The 19,660-nt window shown below is 31.2% G+C and overlaps 1 protein-coding gene across 1 annotated transcript in view; it reads right to left on the reverse strand.

Annotated features, from left to right (window-relative positions):
• Positions 1–19,660, reverse strand: part of LOC133323475 (nuclear hormone receptor FTZ-F1) — a 53,335-nt gene that overhangs the window by 2,684 nt on the left and 30,991 nt on the right. The window contains exons 3-8 of the mRNA XM_061532399.1: positions 12,330–12,547; positions 6,636–6,916; positions 6,148–6,204; positions 5,876–6,074; positions 519–777; positions 340–440 (exon numbers count right to left, since the gene is read on the reverse strand). Of these exons, the coding sequence (XP_061388383.1) occupies positions 340–440; positions 519–777; positions 5,876–6,074; positions 6,148–6,204; positions 6,636–6,916; positions 12,330–12,547 (1,115 nt within the window). The remainder of the gene's footprint in view (positions 1–339; positions 441–518; positions 778–5,875; positions 6,075–6,147; positions 6,205–6,635; positions 6,917–12,329; positions 12,548–19,660) is intronic.

Consider the following 19,660-nt stretch of genomic DNA (forward strand, 5'->3'; position numbering starts at 1 on the left):
TTCATTAACATGAACCTGAAAAACGGAGGCCTTATGGGATTTATTGGCCAAATTCAAAATTAACCTCAAAAATTCAAAGAGAATTTATGGTACCTGAATTCTGACCTACATTTTATGGGTATATATCATAGATACCGATTTCTTTTATTAGGAGACCTATAGTAAAATTTCGTGTAGAATATTAATTTCATTAACATCAGCTGCCTTAATAGTGGCATTGTGGGAGAAGTTTTTCCAATTCGAATTTAACCTCAAAACAAGAAATCTTTTCTCGGTTTATTTTTTTCATTATAACCCATTTTTTTTTGAGGATTCCACTCTCTTTTAAACTTAACTTACCGTCACAGATGGATAACACGTTAGCGTATAATCTAACAATGCCGCTTGCACATTTTCATGACCCTGCAACACTGTCTTCTTATTGATAATACCCCGGACATCTGAAAGAAAATAGGAAATATATTAATTTTAGCAATTCCAAATTTATATTTTATGCGAGTTTTCGTTAGAATACTTACCTGGATTTAATAATATCAAAAATTTCATACACACATAATCGCCCATATCAAATTTCAAATCTTGCAATTTATTTTGCAGCTCATTGAAATAATCACTTAACTGTGGCACACCGAGCAGGCCAAGACTTAATAGATTAAAGACTTGGCCATTGTTCAGTTGTGTCTCATCGGGCAGGCCATTGTGTATGCGTTGATGTAAATGATCCAATACTAACATATCGGACCATGAATGTTGTAGTAGTTTCATTTGATCATCAACCTGAAAGGGAGAAAAGAAGAAAGTAAAACATTTTATTAATATTGGATTATACTTTTTTATGGGTATATATCATAGGGAGAGATTTTATTTGTGAGGACATCTATAGTGAATTTTTACGAAGAATATTTTCTTCATTAGCATCAAAGGGGTAAAATGTGATAATATGTGAGAAATTGGTACAAATTGAAATTAACCTCAAAAATCAATGTACTTTTTCTTGTTTTTTATTTGATAAAATTTGAGGCCCCAATTTTTTCGGGTAAATATTATATCTACAGTTTTCTGTTATTCGGTGACCCATAATGAAATTTTCTGTAGAATATTTTTTTCATTAACATCAACGGGGTAAAATGTGATATTATGTGAGAAATTGGGATAAATTGAAATTAATCTCAAAAATCAACAGATTTTTTGTTACTATTTGATCAAATTTTTGACCCCAATTTTTTCGGGTAAATATTAAAGCTACAGTTTTCTGTTATTCAGTGACCTATAGTAAAATTTTCTGTAGATTTTTTCTTCCATTACTATCAGCTGGCTAAAATGAGCTATTATGGGAGAAAATGACACAAATTGAAATTAACCTTAAAAAACGACATGGTTTTATTTGATTATTTTTCGGATCCCATATTTTAGGGGTAAATATTATAGGAAGAGTTTTCTGTTATTCAATGACCTATAGTGAAATGTTATGTAGAATATTTCTTCCATTAGCATTAACCAGCTAAAGTGAGCTATTATGGGAGAAAATGGCACAATTCGAAATTAACCTCAAAAATCAACCAATTTTTCTTGGTTTTATTTGACATTATTTAAAATAGCAGATTTTATAGGTTAATATCATATGTACAGTTTTCTATTATTCGGTGACCCATAGTGAAATTTTCTGTAGAATATTTCTTCCATTGTAATCAATGGGATAAAATTGGGTTTTATGCGAGAATTTGGAACAAATCGAAATTAACCTCAAAAATTAACCAATTTTTCTTGGTTTTATTTTACCCTATATATAATCCCAAATTTTATGGGTAAATATTATTGGTACAGTTTTCTGTTATTCGGTGACCCATAGTCAAAATTTCTGTAGAATATTTCTTTCATTAGCATCAAACGGTTAAAAAAAGCTACTATGGGAGAAAATGGCACAATTCAAAATTAACCTCAAAAATCGACAATTTTTTCCGAGTTTTATTTGATTCTATTTTGGATCCCATATTTTATGGGTAAGTATTACAGGTACAGTAATTTGTTATTCGTTGACCCATAGTGAAATTTTCTGTAGATTATTTCTTCCATTAGTATCAACCGGCTAAAATGTAATATTATAAGAGAAAATTGAGAATTTTCTAATTCTTCTCAAATACCATTAGAGCCTAAAATTATGCTTTAAAATTAATGTAATTTAAATTAATGAAAATGAATTGATCATAACAATTCGAAAATAAAGAGACTTTCCCCTATTTCCCTTACTCTTATTTTTGTAATAATTTCTCTTAAAACTCAACCCATACCAGAGAATTTTACAAAGCTAAAAATAGTTATTTGCGTTCGAAATGAAAATTGAATCTTAAAACGATTTTCAAGTCGACAACAGACGACGAGAGTTAATTGACTGTCTGGTGCTAGAGGATGAATGGATGGTAGCTTGTTTCGATGTTGCTGCTGCTGTTGTTGTTGGATGTTGCGTCACAGCAATCAAAGCGTGACTTCAACGCGATAACCGCACTAAAGTATTACGCGAGAAGTTCTCCACAAGCAGCAGCAACGACTTTAATGAGCGCATTTGAGCAGCCCAGCTCAAGTTTAAATGGATTTTATTTTTATATACAAAACAAAAAGCAAAAAACTAGATGACAATGTTCGACGTCGGCAGACAAACAGCCATGCAAGTAAAGTAGTTTTACATTGAATCGGGTCTTTAATTTATGTTTTGTGGTTTTGTCCCTCTCTCTCTCACTCGCTACAGTTCTCGCTGTCTATCTTACAACAAACTGGCTGGCTGACTGACATATGGTTCAGCTTTAATGGCTAAGTAGGTCACCAAACAAACAAGCAAGCAGCAGGCAGCAGCACCTCTCCGCACATCAGAGTTACCGAGATATTTCTATAGATATCTCCTTGTACAGGCACCAGGGCAACCGACCGCATGCCTAGCTTACTTAATTCAAAACAAAAACAGAAAAAAAAATTCAAACTAGTCACAAAACATTGCGAGACCTCAACAATCAAATTGAAAACGAAAACAATGCCAAAGAGATTACATTAAAAAAAATAACAACAACGACAACTGATTGGTGGCTTGTCTCAATTCAAATAATGTTAACCATATATACATACACACATACTTATAATATATTACAATGTGTAGATTTGTAATTAGGATTAAAAATAAAAATAATTGATTATGGTTAAGGGAAACTGTTCGGACAGAAATGAAAAAAATAAGAAAATTGATTTCAAGGAATATTTCTAGAGGGAAAATTAGTTTAGATTTTAGGGAAAACTATTCAGAAAATTTCCCCTTTAAAACTGAAACAGATTTCCTAAAAAAATTAGGGTGTTACATACAAAATTGGGGAAAATTTAAAAAAAATCTCTAATATAATTTATTTTTTATATTCGAACATATATTTTATGGCTTAATATTATTGGTACAGAATTGAGTTATTTGGTGACTCATACTGAAATTTTATGTAGATTCTTCCATTCATTAGCATCGACGAGCTAAGATGGGATATTGCCGGTGAAATTGGGAGAATTTGAACTTAACCTCAAAAATCAAACGATTTTTTTCTATTTTTAAATAATCCTATATTGAGTTTCATTTTTTATGGATTTATAATACAGATAGAGGTTTGTTGCATTCGGAGACCAATAGTGAAATTTTATGCAGAACGTTTTTTTCATTAGCATCAGATCGCTAGAATGAGGTTTTGATAGAGAAAAACGGACGATTCGAAATTAAGCTTAAAAATTTTATCATTTTTTCATATATTTCAACCGCATATTTTGTGGATAAATAATACAGATAGAGATTTATGGTATTTGCAGACCTATAGCGAAATTTTGTAAGGAATAATTCTTCTATTAGGGTCATCAGGCTAGAATGAGGTATTGTTTGGGAAATCGAGAGAATTCGAAATTAACCATAAAATGGGTAGTTTTTTCCTGTTTTTAAATGTTTTAATTTTAGATTGCATATTTTGGGAAATAAATAGCACTGATAGAATTTAGTTGTATTCCGAGACAAGTAGTAAAATTTTATGCAGAACATTTCTTGCATTAGCATCAGCTCTCTAGAATGTCGTTTTGATGGAGAAAAAGGGACGATTAGAAATTAATCTTCAACATTTTATCATTTGTTCATATTTTTTAACCAATCCTTGGATTGGATCGCATATTTTGTTGATAAATAATATAGATAGAGATTTATGGTATTCGGAGACCTATAGTGAAATTTTATGTAGAATAATTCTTCCATTAGCATCAGCAGGGTAGAATGAGGTATTGTTTGGGAAATCGATACCAATCCGAATTAACCTTAAAAAAAATAATTTTTTCCTCTTTTTAAAAGTCTTCATATTGCTTTGCATATTTTGGCGGATATTTAATACAGATAGAGATTTATAGTATTCGGAGACCTATAGTAGAATTTTGTGAAGAACTTTTCTTTCATTAACATCAGCTCGCAAGAACTAAGTTTTGTTACAGAAAAGGGGATAATTTGAAAATAACCTAAAAATGATTATTTTTTCTGGTTTTTAAATGTTTGGATCGCAGATTTTGTGGATATATAATATAGATGGAATTTTATGGTATATGCGGACCTATAGTGATATTTTGTGAAGAATAATTTTTCCATTAGCATCAGCAGGCTAGAATGCGGTATTGCTCGAGAAATCGGGACAATTTGGAATTAACCTTAATTAACCTATAGTGAAATTTTATGAGGAATATTTCTTTCATTAGCATCAAAGAGCTAAAATGAGGTTGTAGTTGAGGAATCAGTACAAATCGAAATTAACCTTAAAAATTGTTGTTTTCCCTTGATTTTAAAAGTTTTCAAATTTCATTGCATATTTTGGGGATATATAATACTGATAGAGGTATATAGTGTTTGGAGGCCTTTAGTAGAATTTTATGGAGAATATTTCTTTCATTAGCATCAGTTCGCTAGAATGAGATATTCGGTGAGAAATTGGGGCAATTCGAAATTAACCTCAAAAATGATAAATATATTTTATTAATTATATTAGGTGTTATATTTTGTGGTTATATACCAGAGGTACAGATTTGTGTTATTCGGTGACCTATAGTGAAATTTTATGCAGAATATTTCTTGCATTAACATCAATGGGCTACAGTAAGTCTTTACTTGAGAGATCGGGACTATTCGAAATGAACTTAAAAAAATATATGATTTTCTCCCTTTTTAAAATGATCCTATATTGGATCTCATATTTTATGGTTATATATCACAGATACCGATTTGTGCTATTCGGTGACCTATAGTGAAATTTTATGCAGAATATTTCTTTCATTAGCATCAACGGGCTAAAATAAGTCTTTCCTTGAAAAATCGGTACTATTCGAAATTAACCTAAAAAATTATACGATTTTCTCCCATTTTAAAGTGATTCTATATTGCATCTCATATTTTATGGATATATAGTACAGATAAAGATTTATGGTGATTTATGGAGATTTATGGTGGAGACCCATAGTAGAATTTAATGAAGAATATTTCTTCCATTAGCATCAGCTCGCTAAAATGAGTCGTTGCTGGAGAAATTGTGACAATTTGAAAGTAACCTCAAAATATCAGTTGATAATGGTTCGTTGTATTTTTTTCCTATATTGGATCTGATATTTTATGGTTTTATATCGAAGTTACAGATTGCTGTTATTCAGCGACCTATAGTGAAATTTTGTGTAGAATATTTCGTCCCTTAGCATAACATACCTAAAATGAGAAATAGTTTGTGAAATTTAAAGAAATCGAAATTAACCAGCTAAGCAAATTTCCATAGAACAATTTTCCAGCATTCCTGTCCTGATTTTTCCTACATATAAAAATCCATTCAAATTTGTTTCTTACCTTCAAATCCTTAAAGAACACAGTATTGCGGGCCCAATCGACCTGTGAGAATAGATTCTGATCCAAAACTTTACACATTAATTCAAAGAGATCCACTTCAACTTGATTGTACGTTTGTTTCTGCAGCAGGGCAAATAGTTGCGTCTGCCATTCCCTGTCATCTATTGACTGTACAAATTCCCTGATCATCGGTGATACCCTGAAAATGAGAAAAAAAATAATGTATAGAGACAAAATTCTGAAAGGAAAGTCATATTTTATTTTTCGCTTGCCTTAATGGTTCTATTATGGAATCGGCGGTACTTGAAGGATGTGTGCCCGAGTCGAAGCTGAAAAGATAGGGGAAACATTTTTGATTATTAAAGGTGAGAATTAAAAAAATAAAACAAAAAAAAAAAAAATTGGATCGATAAAGGCCAATTTGAAAAGGGAGGGTGGGAGTTAATTTTGTTGCAAAGAAATTTGTTTTCGAAGTGCAATTATTTTTGTTTGAAATATTCGGTATACGTTTTGGGGTCTTCAATTTTCAAAATATTTTTTACGTAATTTTAAAAATTGTTAACCATTTCAAACAAAAATAATTACAATTTGAAATTTTTGTTTATTATAACAATTTCTTCTTCCCTTTACCCATACTCCTTCTTCCTCTTAACCCAACAAAAATAAATCCTCTTTTGACATAATTTCGCAAAATATAAAATACGTCAAGAGGATCAAATAAAATAATAGATGAATGTTTTTTTTTGTTTCCAAACTGTACCACAATTTTGAATCGCTGGCATTCTGTAGAGACCCGGTACCGGTATCGTGGCAATTACTGCCACCACCACTGCCACTACCAACGCGGTTGATGCCATCACTCGTACTGTTGTTGTTATTGCTGCCATTATTACTGTTACCGCCACCACCACCTCCGCTGCCAGAACCGCCGCCACTGCCATTCAGTGGCGTAGCTATCACACCGGTGCTGGCATTAACCTGTCCTAAGGCAATTGCAATGGGGCTGGGTGATGAGTCGGGCGATTGTGTTAGAGAGGATACCTGGAAAAAGAAAAGGAAAAATTAATTTTTGTGGCATATTTTAGGGGAGAACATTTAAATAAAATGGAAGAATATATTTAGGGTCAAAGAAAGTTAAAAAAAAGATTTTTGAAATTTAGAAAATGTTAGTAGTTCTTATAAAAATATATTCTAGACTATATAGAAAATTATTTTATAAAAAACAGGGTTTTTTAGTTCCTACAAAAAATGTTACTAAATTTGAAGTCTGCTTTTAGGGGTAATTTTAAATTAACCTTGTATATTTTTCCTCTTTTAAATAATCCTACCTTAGATCGCATATTTCTTGGTTGTATAATACAGCTAGAGATTTCTTGTATTTCGGAACTTATAGTGAAATTTTATGCAGATTATTTCTTTCATTAGCATCAAGTCGCTAGAATGAGACGGAAGCTGAGAAATCGACACAATTCAAAATTAACCTCAAAAAATCAACATATTTCCTCATTTTTTATTTTATTATACTTTAGACCCAATATTTTGTGGATATTATATATAGTTACAGATTTATTGTATTTGGGTACTTATAATGAAATTTTTGCAGATTAGTTTTTCCATTAGCACCATGAAGCTAAAATGAGGCGGAAGCTTTGGAATCGGAATATATCGAAATTAACCTAAAAATCTATATATATTTTTTCTGTTTATTTTAATATTGAACTTTGGACCCAATATTTTGCGGATATATAATATAGTTACCGATTTATTGTATTTGGGGACTAATAGTGAAATTTGTGAAGAATATTTCTTGCCATTAGTATCAAGCCGCTTAAATGAGGTTGAAGTTGAGAAATCGGGGCAAATCGAAATTAACCTTAAAAATCGACATATTTATTCTGTTTTTATATTGTTGTACTTTGGACCCCACATTTTGTTGATATGTAACATAGTTACAGATTTGTTGTATACGGAGACCTATAGTGAAATTTTATGCAGATTATTTCTTTCGTTAGCATCAAGCCGCTAGAATGAGGGGGAACCTGAGAAATTGGGCCAATTGGAAATTATCCTTAAAAAATCAACATATTTCCTCATTTTTAATTTTATTATATTTTGGTGATATAATATAGATACAGATTTTTTTGTATTCGGAAATCTTTATTGAAATTTTGTGGAGAATATTTCTTTCATTAGCTTCATGCCTCTAAAATTAGGCTGAAGCCGAGAAATCAGGACAATTCGAAATTAACCTTAAAAATTTACTTTTTTTCCTGATTTTAAATGAACCTACATTGGGTTTAATATTTGTGGGTTATATAATATTGATAGAGATTTATGGTATTCGGAAAGCTATAGTGAAATTTTGTGAAGAATATTTCTTGTCTTAGCATCATGACGCTAGAATATGGCGGAAGTTGAGACATCGGAACAAATCGAAATTAACCTTAAAAATATAACTTTTTTACCGTTTTTGAGTGATTGTCATATTAGATCTCTAATTTGATGGATATATAATGCCGATAGAGTTTTACGGTATTCGGAGACCTATAGTGAAATTTTGTAAAGAATATTTCATCCCTCAGCATCATGACGTTAAAATAAGTTGGAAGTGGAGAAATCGGCACGAATCGAAATTAATCTTAAAAATATAACTTTTTTACTGGTTTTAAGTGATTGTCATATTGGATCTCTAATTTTATGGATATATAATGCCGATAGAGATTTACGGTATTCGGAGACCTATAGTGAAATTTTGTACAGAATATTTCTTTCATTAGGATCAATGAGTTAAAATGTGGCCCTGGTTGAAAAATTGGCAAAAAATAAAATTAACCTTAAAAAATATAACCTTTTTTGCAGTTTTTGAGTGATTGTCATAAGGGATGCAATATTATAGCAATATATAATAGAGGTCGAGATATATCGTATTCGGACACCAATAGTGAAATTTTGTGAAAAATATTTTTTTTTTCATTAGGATCAATGAGTTAAAATGAGATCCTGATTGAAAAATTTGCCCAAATTGAAATTAACCTTAAAAATATAACCTTAAAAAATATAACTATTTTATAGATAAATATTAAAGATAGAGATTTATGGTATTCGGAGACCTATAGTGAAATTTTATGAAGAATATTTCTTTCATTGATATCAAGCACCGAAAATGAGATACTGTTGGAAAAATCTGGACAAAACGAAATTAACCCTAAAAAAATATAACATTTTCCAATTTTTAAGTGATTCCCATATTCGATGTCATATTTAATGGATATATAATAGAGATAGAGATTTTTCGTATTCGGAAACCCATAGTGAAATTTTGTGGAGAATATTTTTTTCCTTACCAATAACTCGCTAGAATGAGGTATTGGTTGAGAAATCGGCAGAAATCGTAACTAACCTCAAAAATGTCTTGTTTATAAATTATCCCCGAATGGATCTCATATTTTATGGATATATAATAGCTATAGAGATTTATTGTATTCGGAGACCTATAGTGAAATTTAGTGAAGAATATTTCCTCCATTGACATCAAGCTGGAAAAATAAGGTCCTGGTTGAAAAATCGGCACAAATCGAAATTAACCTTAAAAAATTATAATTTTTTCCTGCTTTTAAACGATCCTATATTGGATGCCATATTTTAGGTATATACAGCAGATATAGAGATTTATGGTATTTGGAGACCTATAGTGAAATTTTATGAAGAACATTTCTTCCAGTGACATCAAGCTGGAAAAATAAGACCCTGTTTGAAAAATCGGGACAAATCAAAATTAACCTAACAAATTCCTTTTACTTGCATTTGCATCTTCACTTCACAAATATCATTGCCAATATTAAGTGCATGTGTAAATGTGTGTACATTAGTGTGTGTGTGCCTTACACACTCTTGCCTCTATTAACAATCAAATTAATTAAAACGAAAAAAAATTAAATGATTGTCCTACTTTTTTCTGTCTCTGATATTTAGAGAAGTGCAATGACAAAGATGTTGTTATTCATGCGACGACCTTGTTAATGGTGTTACGATGTGAGATATTTTATTTTTTTAAACGTCAACGTCAAAACTGGGGAAATGGGTCAATGTCAAGGTCAAAAATTAGTTGTTTTTGAGATTTTCGAAATATATACAAAGGAAATTCGAAATAAACGATATATCAAAATAATCCAGGTATTTTGTGGATCCCGAAAATATTTTTGTTTTAAATCCCCGCTAGTGTTAAACATTAAATAATTGAAGTTTTATTTCCACGGACAATGGAGCGTATGACTATTATTAATTATGGGTATTTATAAGAAATCGGCCATAACTTGAATAGTTCTTGGACAATTTCGAAATTGTTGGCTATTTTTGAGAACTAGACACATTGATCTTCCAAATCAAGAACTTTTTATGCCTCCAACCCAATCACTCCTTGACATATAGCGATTAGAAAATGGATAACCATTTTGGATAAAGATATTTTTTGTATTTAAAGTCTTGGCTTTAAATGTATCCAAAAAATATATTTTTGGAAATAAAATCAGGCATAAGAGGGTCGGAAAAATATATATATTTTTAAATTCCACGACTTTGATAGATCTTGAGGTTAAAATGATTTTTTTAACCTCACCCTTTATAAACCAACATATGTTTCATATTATGGAACTTTGGACCTCATATTTTGTGGATATATAATCGGGGTACAGATTTATTGTATATGGGAACTATTAGTAAAATTTTATGTAGAATATGTCTTCCATTAACATCAATACGCTAGAATAAGGCGCAAGCTGAGAAATCGGAACAAACCGAAATTAACCTTAAAAAAGTTATTTTTCCCCGGTTTTAAGTGATCCCATAATGATTCACAAAATTTTATGGATATGTAATACAGGGAGAGATTTACGGTATTTGGACACCTATAGTGAAATTTTGTGAAGAATATTTCTTTCATTAGAATCAATGAGTTAAAATGAGGTGCTGGTTAAAAAATTGGCACATTTCGAAATTAACCTTAAAAAATATATATCTCTTCAGTTTTTAAGTGAATGCCATAATGGATGCCTTATTTTGTGGGTATAATGTCGAGATAGAGATTTATGGTATTCTAAGATCTTTAGTGAAATTTTGTAAAGAATATTTCTTCCACTGACATCAAGCACCCAATATGAGGCCATGTTGCAAAAATCGGTACAAATTGAAACTAACCTTAAAAATATATAACATTTTCCAGTTTTTAGGTGATTGCCATATTGGATGCCTTATTCTATGGATAAATAATTCAAGTAGAGATTTATGGTATTCGGAGACTTATAGTGAAATTTTGTGAAGAATATTTTCTCCATTGACATCAAGCTGGTAAAATTAAGCCCAGCTTAAAATATTGGTTCAATTCGAAATTAACCTTAAAAATATAACTTTTTTACCGTTTTTGAGTGATTGTCATATTGGATATCTAATTTTATGGATATATAATATAGATAAAGATTTGCGGGTTTCGGAGACCCATAGTGAAATTTTGTGAAGAATATTTCTTTCCTTAGCTATAGCTCACTAGAATAAAATATTGGTGGGACAAATCTTAACTAACCTTACAAAATTCCATTTCTTCATGTTTCGTAAAAATATATCATAATGGATATTATATTTTATGGATTTATAATAGAGATAGAGATTTATGGTATTCGGAGACCTATAGTGAAATTTTCTGAAGAATACTTCTTTCATTGGGATCAATGAGTTAAAAATAGGTCCTTGTTGAAAAATTGGCACATTTCGAAATTAACCCTAAAAATATATATTTTTTCCCCGTTTTTAATTGATTGACATAGGTCGTGATGCCATATTTGAGGGATATATAATAAATTTAGAGATTTACGGTATTTTGAGATCTAGAGTGAAATTTTAAGAAGAATATTTCCTCCATTGACATCGTTGTGGTAAAATTAAGGTTTTTTTTAACACCCAAGCCCATAGTAGATCCTGAAAAAAATATATTTTTTAAAAAAAGCTTGTAAAAATGCCCTGAAAAATATTTATTATATTTATATAACACTTAGTAGACCCTGAAAATAATTATTTAAAAATACATGCTTGTGATAAACCCTGAAAAATTAAGATTTTTATTCTTCGAACCTGGGTGCGTATGACTATTATTAATTATGAGTATTTTTAAGAAATCGGCAATAACTTCAATAGTTTTATGGCAATTTCGAAATTTTAAACATTTTTGAAAACTAGACAAGTTACTCTTCCAAATAAATAACATGTCCAAACAATTGAAATAAAAAACACACCTTTAATGGATCCCCAAAAAAATATATATTATTTTTTTAATGTTACTTATAATATCCTTCCCCTGGATCTATTAATTTCGCCCAGGCCCCTTGATCCCTGTCATTATAAATTTACTTCTTCTTCCTTTTTTTTCTAAAAAATAAAATTAGGAGGATGATCATTTCTCTCTTACCTGAGGTATTTGTATTTCTTGTTTAATATTCATATTCGAATAGGTTTGATAGCCGGGCGATAACGGTGTTGGTTTCATATCACCCGTACCCATGGACGTTCTGAGGGCCTGCAATGCAATTTGTCGTTGTCGCATCACTTGCAGTTTTCGCGCCCGATCACGCTTGTACATGGGTCCAAATTTATTGCGGCCACCGCGCATGCGATCGGCTCTCACAGCTGGAAAGAAAATACAAAAAAAGAAAAATAGAAATTAGTTAAGGTATAAAAATAAATTAAAATAAATTTAAATAAGTTAAAAAATATTTTCTGCAAAAAGATGGGAATAAACAAGATAAGAACGACAGAAGGTAGCGTCACCCAGCGGAAAACGGCAACACTAAATAAGTAATGACTCGAACCACTGCTAACCTTAAAAAATTTAATTTTTTCTTGTTTTCAAGTTATTCCATTTTGGGTGTTATATTTAAGGGATATATATTACAGATATAGATTTATGGTAGTCGGAGACCTATAGTGAAATTTTGTGCTGAAGATATTTTTCCTTAGCATCATGACCATATAGTGAGTCCGAAGCTGAGAAATCAGAAAGTATCGAAATTAACCTTAAAAAATCAATTTTTTTTTTTATTTTTTCAAAATATTTAATTTTTTTATGGTTATGTAATAGAGATAGAGATTTGTGGTATTTGGTGACCTATAGTGAAATTTTGTGAAGAATATTTCTTCCCTTATAAACAACTCGCTTTAATGGGGTCCTGGTGGAAAAATCGCGACAAATCACAATTAACCTTAAAAAATATATATCTCTAATTTTTTTTTCTAATGATTGCCATAATGGATGCCTTATTTTGTGGGTATAATGTCGAGATAGAGATTTATGGTATTCGGAGACCTTTAGTGAAATTTTATGAAGAATATTTCTTCCATTGACATTAAGCTGGCAAAATGAGACCCTAGTTGAAAAATTGCGACAACACGAAATTAACCTTAAAAAAATTTAATTGTTTTCCTATTTTTAAGAGATACTAATTTGGGTGCCATATTTAATGTATATATAATGGGGATAGAGATTTATGGTATTCGTAGACCCATAGTGAAATTTTGTGAACAATATTTCCTTCCTTACCAACAACTCGCTAGAATGAAGTACTGATTGAGAAATCGGCACAAATCGAAATTAACCTCAAAAATGTTTTATTTTTAATTTATTCCAGCATGGAGGTCATATTTTATGGATATATAATAGAGATAGAGATTTATCGTATTCGAAGACGTATAGTGAAATTTTGTGAGGAGCATTTCTTTACTTAGCATCATGATGCTAATAGTAGTTGGAAGCTGATAAATCGGGACAAAACGAAATTAAACTTAAAAAATCTTTTTTTTTCTTTTTTTTAAGTATTTATTTTTTGTTGTGGGTATGAGTTTGACATGTACGGTATTCGGAAAATTTTATGAAGAATATTTCTTGCATTGACATCAAGAAGCCAAAATAAGGTCCTGGTGGAAAAATCGGTACACATAAGGTGTAACGTATAAGTGATATTAATTATAGGATGTGGTGGCGTATAATAATTATTATTTTTTGTTACGTATACGCAGCACTGGACTGGATCTCGGAATTTTTTAATCTACATTCCTGTGGATCTAAAAAAAAATTAAAAAGACTAATCTCTTATGGGCCTCAAAAAAAAATAATAATAATAAAATAAATAAATAAATCTACGCTTTTGTGAATGTCAAAAAATATTAAAAAAAAAATTAAAAAGAAAAAATAAAGGAAATTAATTGAAGGTATATCTGGAATAACTCAGTCAAATTTTTTTTCTATTTTCAGATGTAATCCATTTTTATTTTTTGGTTTTATTTTCTTTATTTATTTTTTATAGTCCAGAAAATGCATCCAAATACACGAATAATACCAAATAAATTCATATTCACGGTGTTTTTGGTGTGTATGTAAGGTTATATAGTATGCACATTACACAGTTGTTGCACAAATACAAATGAGCACACACCAAAAAACACACACATGCACTCATATACTGCAAATAGCATACTCAAAAAGCAAAAAAAAAACTAAACACTATTTGTTATTGAAAACAAAAATATTGCATTGAAATGAGAGGAGGAAGGATCGGGACGAAGAGGTGGTGACAGGAGAAAAAAAAAAAAAAACAATAAAATAGTCATATTATAAAAAAAACAACTACAAAAACAATAATAAAAACGACTATAAAAAAATAATGACAAAAAACAAAACAGACACTATACTATATATATGGACAAACACACACATTATATATAGCCTCGTATATACGTACACACAATCATTCATACTCATGAATGCTAACAACAAAATAGCAGTAGCAACAACAACGCCATGGCTATATGAAAATTTAGGTCAAGCGTATTGTTTACAAAACTATTTGCAATAGTAGTGTAGTTGCACATGAAGAACATGCACACACACACACCGAGAGAAACACACACATATATAACAACAATAATGAAAAACCAAAAACAGCAAACAAAACCAAAGCAACTGCACTAATGGCCGAAGTCAAGAGAGGTAGTATTATTACACAGAGAGAGTGCAATGCAGGCAGGCATTGCACACAATCATCTACCAATGCGCTATTATAACAACATAAGAGCGAGAGCACACGAGAAGGAGTGTGAGAACAACATCACATACTCGCCTTGTTTACCACCCCACAACAACAACAATTCTTCGTGATAACATAGCCGAATGCTTCATAGTAGAAATACTTGCATGCATGCACCAACACAGGACAGAATGTAAACAACAGGGAGAGTCATAGTAAGGCATAGAGAGAGAGAGAGTGAATGGTTGGGCAACAGTAACACTGCAGGCAGGCAGGCATGCATGCCAACCATTGCACACAATCGTATACCAATGCACTACAATAACAGAAGAGCGGGAGCACACGAGAAGGAGTGTGAGAACGACAACACATCCTCGCCTTGTTGTTTACCACCCCACAATAACCCCACCCCACCCCACTCATCGTGATAACATAGCCGAATGCTTCATAGTAGAAATATATTGCATGCATGCACCAACACAGCACAGAATGTAAACAATAGAGAGAGAGAGAGTGTGTGATAGTAAGACATAGAGAGCGGGAATGGTTTGGTAGGGCAAACAATAACAAAACCACAACAGCTAGCTTTGCATTTGCAAAAAAACACTTGCATTTTCATTGGGATGCAATACAAAAACAATAACAACAATTTCTTAATGGGTATGGGGGTATGTGAAAAAGAGATGCCATTATATTAATAATAAAAGAGAGTTGAAGGGATTAATAGGCAAAAATAACTGGCAAAGGAGTAGTGAACCAAAAGAGAAGTCTTTATTTTTGATTAAAATAGACTTGGCAAAACAATTCCTGTTAATAATGGTGCCATAGAAAAATTTGATTTATTACAGTTGAATCAAAGAGAGAAGAGGCATTGAATTGGTAACAAAGAGAAGAAGAGTGTTATAATTATAATGGTAATTTAAAAGAGGATATCTTAAATTCCTGATTAAAATGTGATTTTGAATAAAATAAATTATATTTGTCCATATCAACGGGTCCCTTCTATTTTAATTCCCATTATAAATATAAAAAATACAATTGTTATAAAGAATCAATTTATAAAGCTAAGGAATTTTAAGACTACTTTTAAATAAATATTTAAAAAAATAAGGATAAGAGATATAATCACATATATTTAAATATTTGGAATTAATGGGATTAGGTGGTTAAGGAGATGCAGATTTTAAAAATATTCAGGTCTATTGTTGATGACATTAATGACTATTTTAGTGATTTTGTATAACGAAAATTAGTGAAAAATTTCAAAGATGCATGTTCCTCGTAGCGTATAAGTAATATTAATTAAAGGATCGGGTGGCGTAGACTTATTTATTATTTTGGTATTTATTATAAAGTATACGCATTAGCGGATTAATGCTAACAAGTCCTTGTTGCTAAAAATTTGCTTTAATGTATTACCATTGTCTAAGTTGCCATATGAACAATTTTTTTCCTATTTCAAACGTCATTTCAAGACATAAAATGTGATTTTACACTATTCATGATTGAACATGATTTGAAGAGAAACTTCTCAGGAGTTTTTTTTCTCACACAACGCTTTTTAATAGCTCGACTCCTTGTTGGCGAAAACATTGTTTTTGCAATTTTGTCACTTTAACGCTTCTTCCTGAAACTTATTAACTGATTCATATCCCATTTTGAGCTATAAAGCATGATTGTACATGTTTTCTGTTAGAGCATGATTTGTAGAGACACTCCTTAGGAGTATTTTTCCTAACCAACAGTTTTTGTTAACTCAACTCCTTGTTGGTGAAAATATCCCTTGACATATTACCTATAAATTAGTTACCATTCAAAAATGAATACCTAATTCAAGTTCTATTTTGAGCTTTAAAATCTGAGTGTAGAGTTGTCATGTTAAAGCATGATTTGTAGAGAATCTTCTCAGGAATAATTTTGCCATATAACACTTTTTCTTAACTCAACTCCTTGTTGGTGAAAATAGAATTTTACGCATTGCCAAAAAAGTTGTAACCATACAAAAACGAATACTTAAGATATGTTCAATTTTGAGCTATAAAACATTAGTGTAGAGTTTTCTGTTAGAGCATGATTTGTAGAGATACTCCTTAGAAGCATTTTTCCTTACCAACACTTTTTGTCAACTTCACTCCTTGTTGTTCAAAATTCCATTTTACGCATTGCCAACAAAGTTGTTACCATACAAAAACGACTACTTAAGTCATGCCCTGTTTTGACCTATAAAACATTATTATAGAGTTTTTCTGTTGGAGCATGATTTGTAGAGAATCTTCTCAGGAATAATTTTGCCAAGGAGCACTTTTTGTTATCTCAACTCCTTGTTGCTGAAAATGGCCTTTAACGCATTGCCGACAAATTTGTTACCCTACATAAACGACTACTTCAGTCATGGCCAATTTTGAGCTATAAAACATGAGTGCAGAGCTTTTCTGCTCAAGCATGATTTGTAGAGACACTCCTTAGGAGTATTTTTTCTAACAAACACTTTTGGCCATCTCAACTCCTTGTTGATGAAAATGCCCTTTAACACATTATCAACAAATATATTACCACACAAAAACGACTACTTAAGTCATGTCCAATTTTGAGCTATAAAACATGGCTGCAGAGTTTTTTTGCTGGAGCATGATTTGTAGAGAATCTTCTTAGGAACAATTTTGCCAATGAACACTTTTTGTTAACTCAACTCCTTGTTGCTGAAAATGTCCTTTGACATAATACCATCGATTAGGTTCGTCTATGTAAATGTTACCCCATTTCAAACGTCATTTGTAGGCACTAGACGTGACTTTAGAGTCTCGACATGTGAATGTGACTTAAAGATAAGCACCTCAGGATCAATTTTTTCATTGATCATATTTTGCTATCTCTTCTCCTTGTTGGTAAAAATGAGCTCTTAAAAAATTATTATTAAGAAAAAAAATTCCTTGACAATTTTTCCAATATATTCCAACAAAAAGGCCTATAAAAGATCCGTTATTTTTCCTAATTTTTAAATGTGTTTACTTTTTCAAATTCTTATTTCCCAATAATGGCAGAGAAATCCGCAACACCATCATTCATCGATTACTTAAGAGTCAATTACCATCTAAGAGTATTGCCAAATAACAAACTCATCATCATTAGTAGAACACACACAACCAACAGCACACAGTCACACATTAATCTAATTCTTGCTGTTGTTGTTGATTACAACATATTCTAACGCGAGCTCTCTCTTTATCTGCCTATCTCTCTCTGCAGTTCACAGAGTTCTGCTGGCGTTTGTGTGTGACGCCATCGTCATAGCATAACACGTGGTTGCTTTGGTTGTTTGTTTGGTCATGATTACATGACGTATGAGTATTGCAACATAGCGGATTACTCATACCACAGTGTGTGTGTGAATAACAGAGAGAGAGAGAGAGGATACTTACTAAGAGTATTCTAATTGCTTCGAGAAATTCTCTGTTTTCATGGCGAATTATGGGGGATTTCTTTTGGCTCTTCAAAGGCAGCTGTGTTTGGTTTTGGAAAATCAAACTTTTTGTTGTTAGCGAAAGCTATTCGAAGAAAGCTTTTTTTGTTGCCTTAGAAAAGTGAGTAATGATAATAAATGTAAGCCATTTGTTAGCTAGGCCTATATTGAAAAATGTTTTCACTTTCATTTTTTTTGCACACGCTCGCTCTCTCTCTCCCTCTCTTTTGTTATCCCACAAAGACTTTCCATTTCTATGGGTTAAACTCATTTTTTGTTTGTTTATTTTTCTTGGTTAGATATGAGAGCCATAAAGCTTAACAGAAATTGGCAAGAGTTGGGAGGGCAGGAAGACAGCATGGTTGGTTCGGATGATATGGGTATTGGGGTTGACTTGGTCGGTTGGTTGGTTGGTTGCTGACTGACTGACTTGCTTTTGGGTTGTTTAGTTTATGATGTCGATGTTGTTGTTGCTGCTGTTGCCGTTGTTGTATGATTATATTGTCGATATTGAGTGTGGAGTAGGTCAAGGACAGTATGAAAAAGTGGGACACCAAAGCCATCACTTAACATGGTTAACACAAAAAAATGAAAAAAGAAAAAATTACACAATAACACACAGATACATATACACTCTCACACACACACAATGGGAGGCTCTCTAAACAAGAGAAATAAATGGAAAGAAATTTTAGATATGTATAGAAAAAAAATTAAAGGAAATATTACATTTCCCAAGAGTAGGCATTGGGAGTAGGAAGTTGGGAGGACAGTGTGTGAACGAAGATGGGGAAGTCAACAATTTGTAATTGTTGTTGTAACAACATACAATATCTATAGATTTTTTTATTATTATTGTTTTTAATTTACACACCACAAATAATATTGAAAAATAGGTATGGGTGGTTGTTTGTAGATCGTTAACAGAAAAACAAAAAGTGGGCCACAGAGATGGGAACGAGAGCGAGTACACATTATTTCATTTTTTATAGATGGTTAGATGATTTTGCAATCACTTTCAATTTCATTTTATTTTTTTTTTTTTTTTTTGTCAAATTAACATGTTTGGTTATGAGGGGTTTTTTGTTGGTAGTGGTGGACAATTTATTTGCGGGATTTTGTCATTTGGATTTTTTTGGTATTATTACAACATAAAAATAATATTAGCTAATAATTGTTTTAATTTAATTAATTTGCGTTAAATAATTAATAAACAAAAAAAATTGTGTCATAATTTTCAAAACAGGAAATTCAATGAAA

The sequence above is a fragment of the Musca vetustissima genome, unplaced genomic scaffold (assembly GCF_032173495.1).
Source record: "Musca vetustissima isolate MV318-11 ecotype Yass unplaced genomic scaffold, APGP_CSIRO_Mvet_v1 utg37134, whole genome shotgun sequence".
In the NCBI taxonomy this organism is placed as follows: Eukaryota; Metazoa; Arthropoda; class Insecta; order Diptera; family Muscidae; genus Musca; species Musca vetustissima.